The sequence below is a fragment of the Suillus bovinus genome (genome assembly GCF_016758785.1).
Source record: "Suillus bovinus strain UH-Sbo-P2 chromosome Unknown EDB93scaffold_22, whole genome shotgun sequence".
NCBI lineage: Eukaryota > Fungi > Basidiomycota > Agaricomycetes > Boletales > Suillaceae > Suillus > Suillus bovinus.
Window position 1 is genome coordinate 1 of NW_024542078.1, and position 838 is coordinate 838.

General features: G+C 49.0%; 1 protein-coding gene across 1 annotated transcript; it reads left to right on the plus strand.

Annotated features, from left to right (window-relative positions):
* Positions 1-116: 116 nt before the first annotated feature.
* On the plus strand, positions 117-591 carry EDB93DRAFT_1103340 (uncharacterized protein; the record flags this gene model as incomplete). Its single annotated transcript, XM_041447298.1, has 2 exons — positions 117-160; positions 212-591. Coding segments are annotated over 2 exons (424 nt in total), but the record flags the coding sequence as incomplete, so codon positions are not given.
* Positions 592-838: the final 247 nt, after the last annotated feature.

Genomic DNA, 838 nt, shown 5'->3' on the forward strand with positions numbered 1-838 from the left:
AAAGCTCCGGCTGCCTCACAATCCACTGGCTGGACACGGAGTCAATCTCTGGTCTCTTCCATCACTCCTGGTCCATCTGGTGCCCAAACACCAAAGGCGCAAACATGTGGTTGCAGCAAGACTGTCACTGCTGCCAAGGAACCTACACCTGCCCCAGCTCGTAAGTCACCTGAATTTTCTATGTCTATCTGACATAATGTTCCACCTGTAGCAGTCCCATCTTCGACTTCCAGAGTTCCTCGTTCGGCACTCGATGTGCCAATGCCAGATTTGCATGCCATGGCAATGGCAATTCAGGAGGGTGCAGCTCGAATCGCCGCTCTCGAGGAACGTGTTGTTGAGCAGGATGCTAAGATTGACACCCTGCAATGCCTTCATGAAGGCCTTCGACGCGAAATCATCCTCTGGCACCCAACATTTCCACTTCTGGATTCCCAAGGTGATGCAACATCATTTTTGCTTCATCAACCTGTCCCTCCGGCGGTGTCAACCCCCGCATCCGCACTTTTCCCAGAGTATGATTCAGTTGAAGAGATGGATGTTCAAGTGAAGGGTGAACCTTCTGGTGAGGATGTTGACATGACTACATAATTAAATAGTCATAGATGTATATGCAATGTTTTCCATCAATGTTACCTTTGTTATCAGTGACTTATCGATTCACCGAGTGCCGAGTGCTGATGCCCGAAACCCGAGGCTTGAAACACACCGCTGGACACAATACACCATATGGTATTTCTTACAAATTTCATGGAGGTCCCATCACAAAACCACGAAACTTATCAGTGACTTATTGATTCACCGAGTGCCGAGACCCGAATGCCAAGTGCCGAGGCTC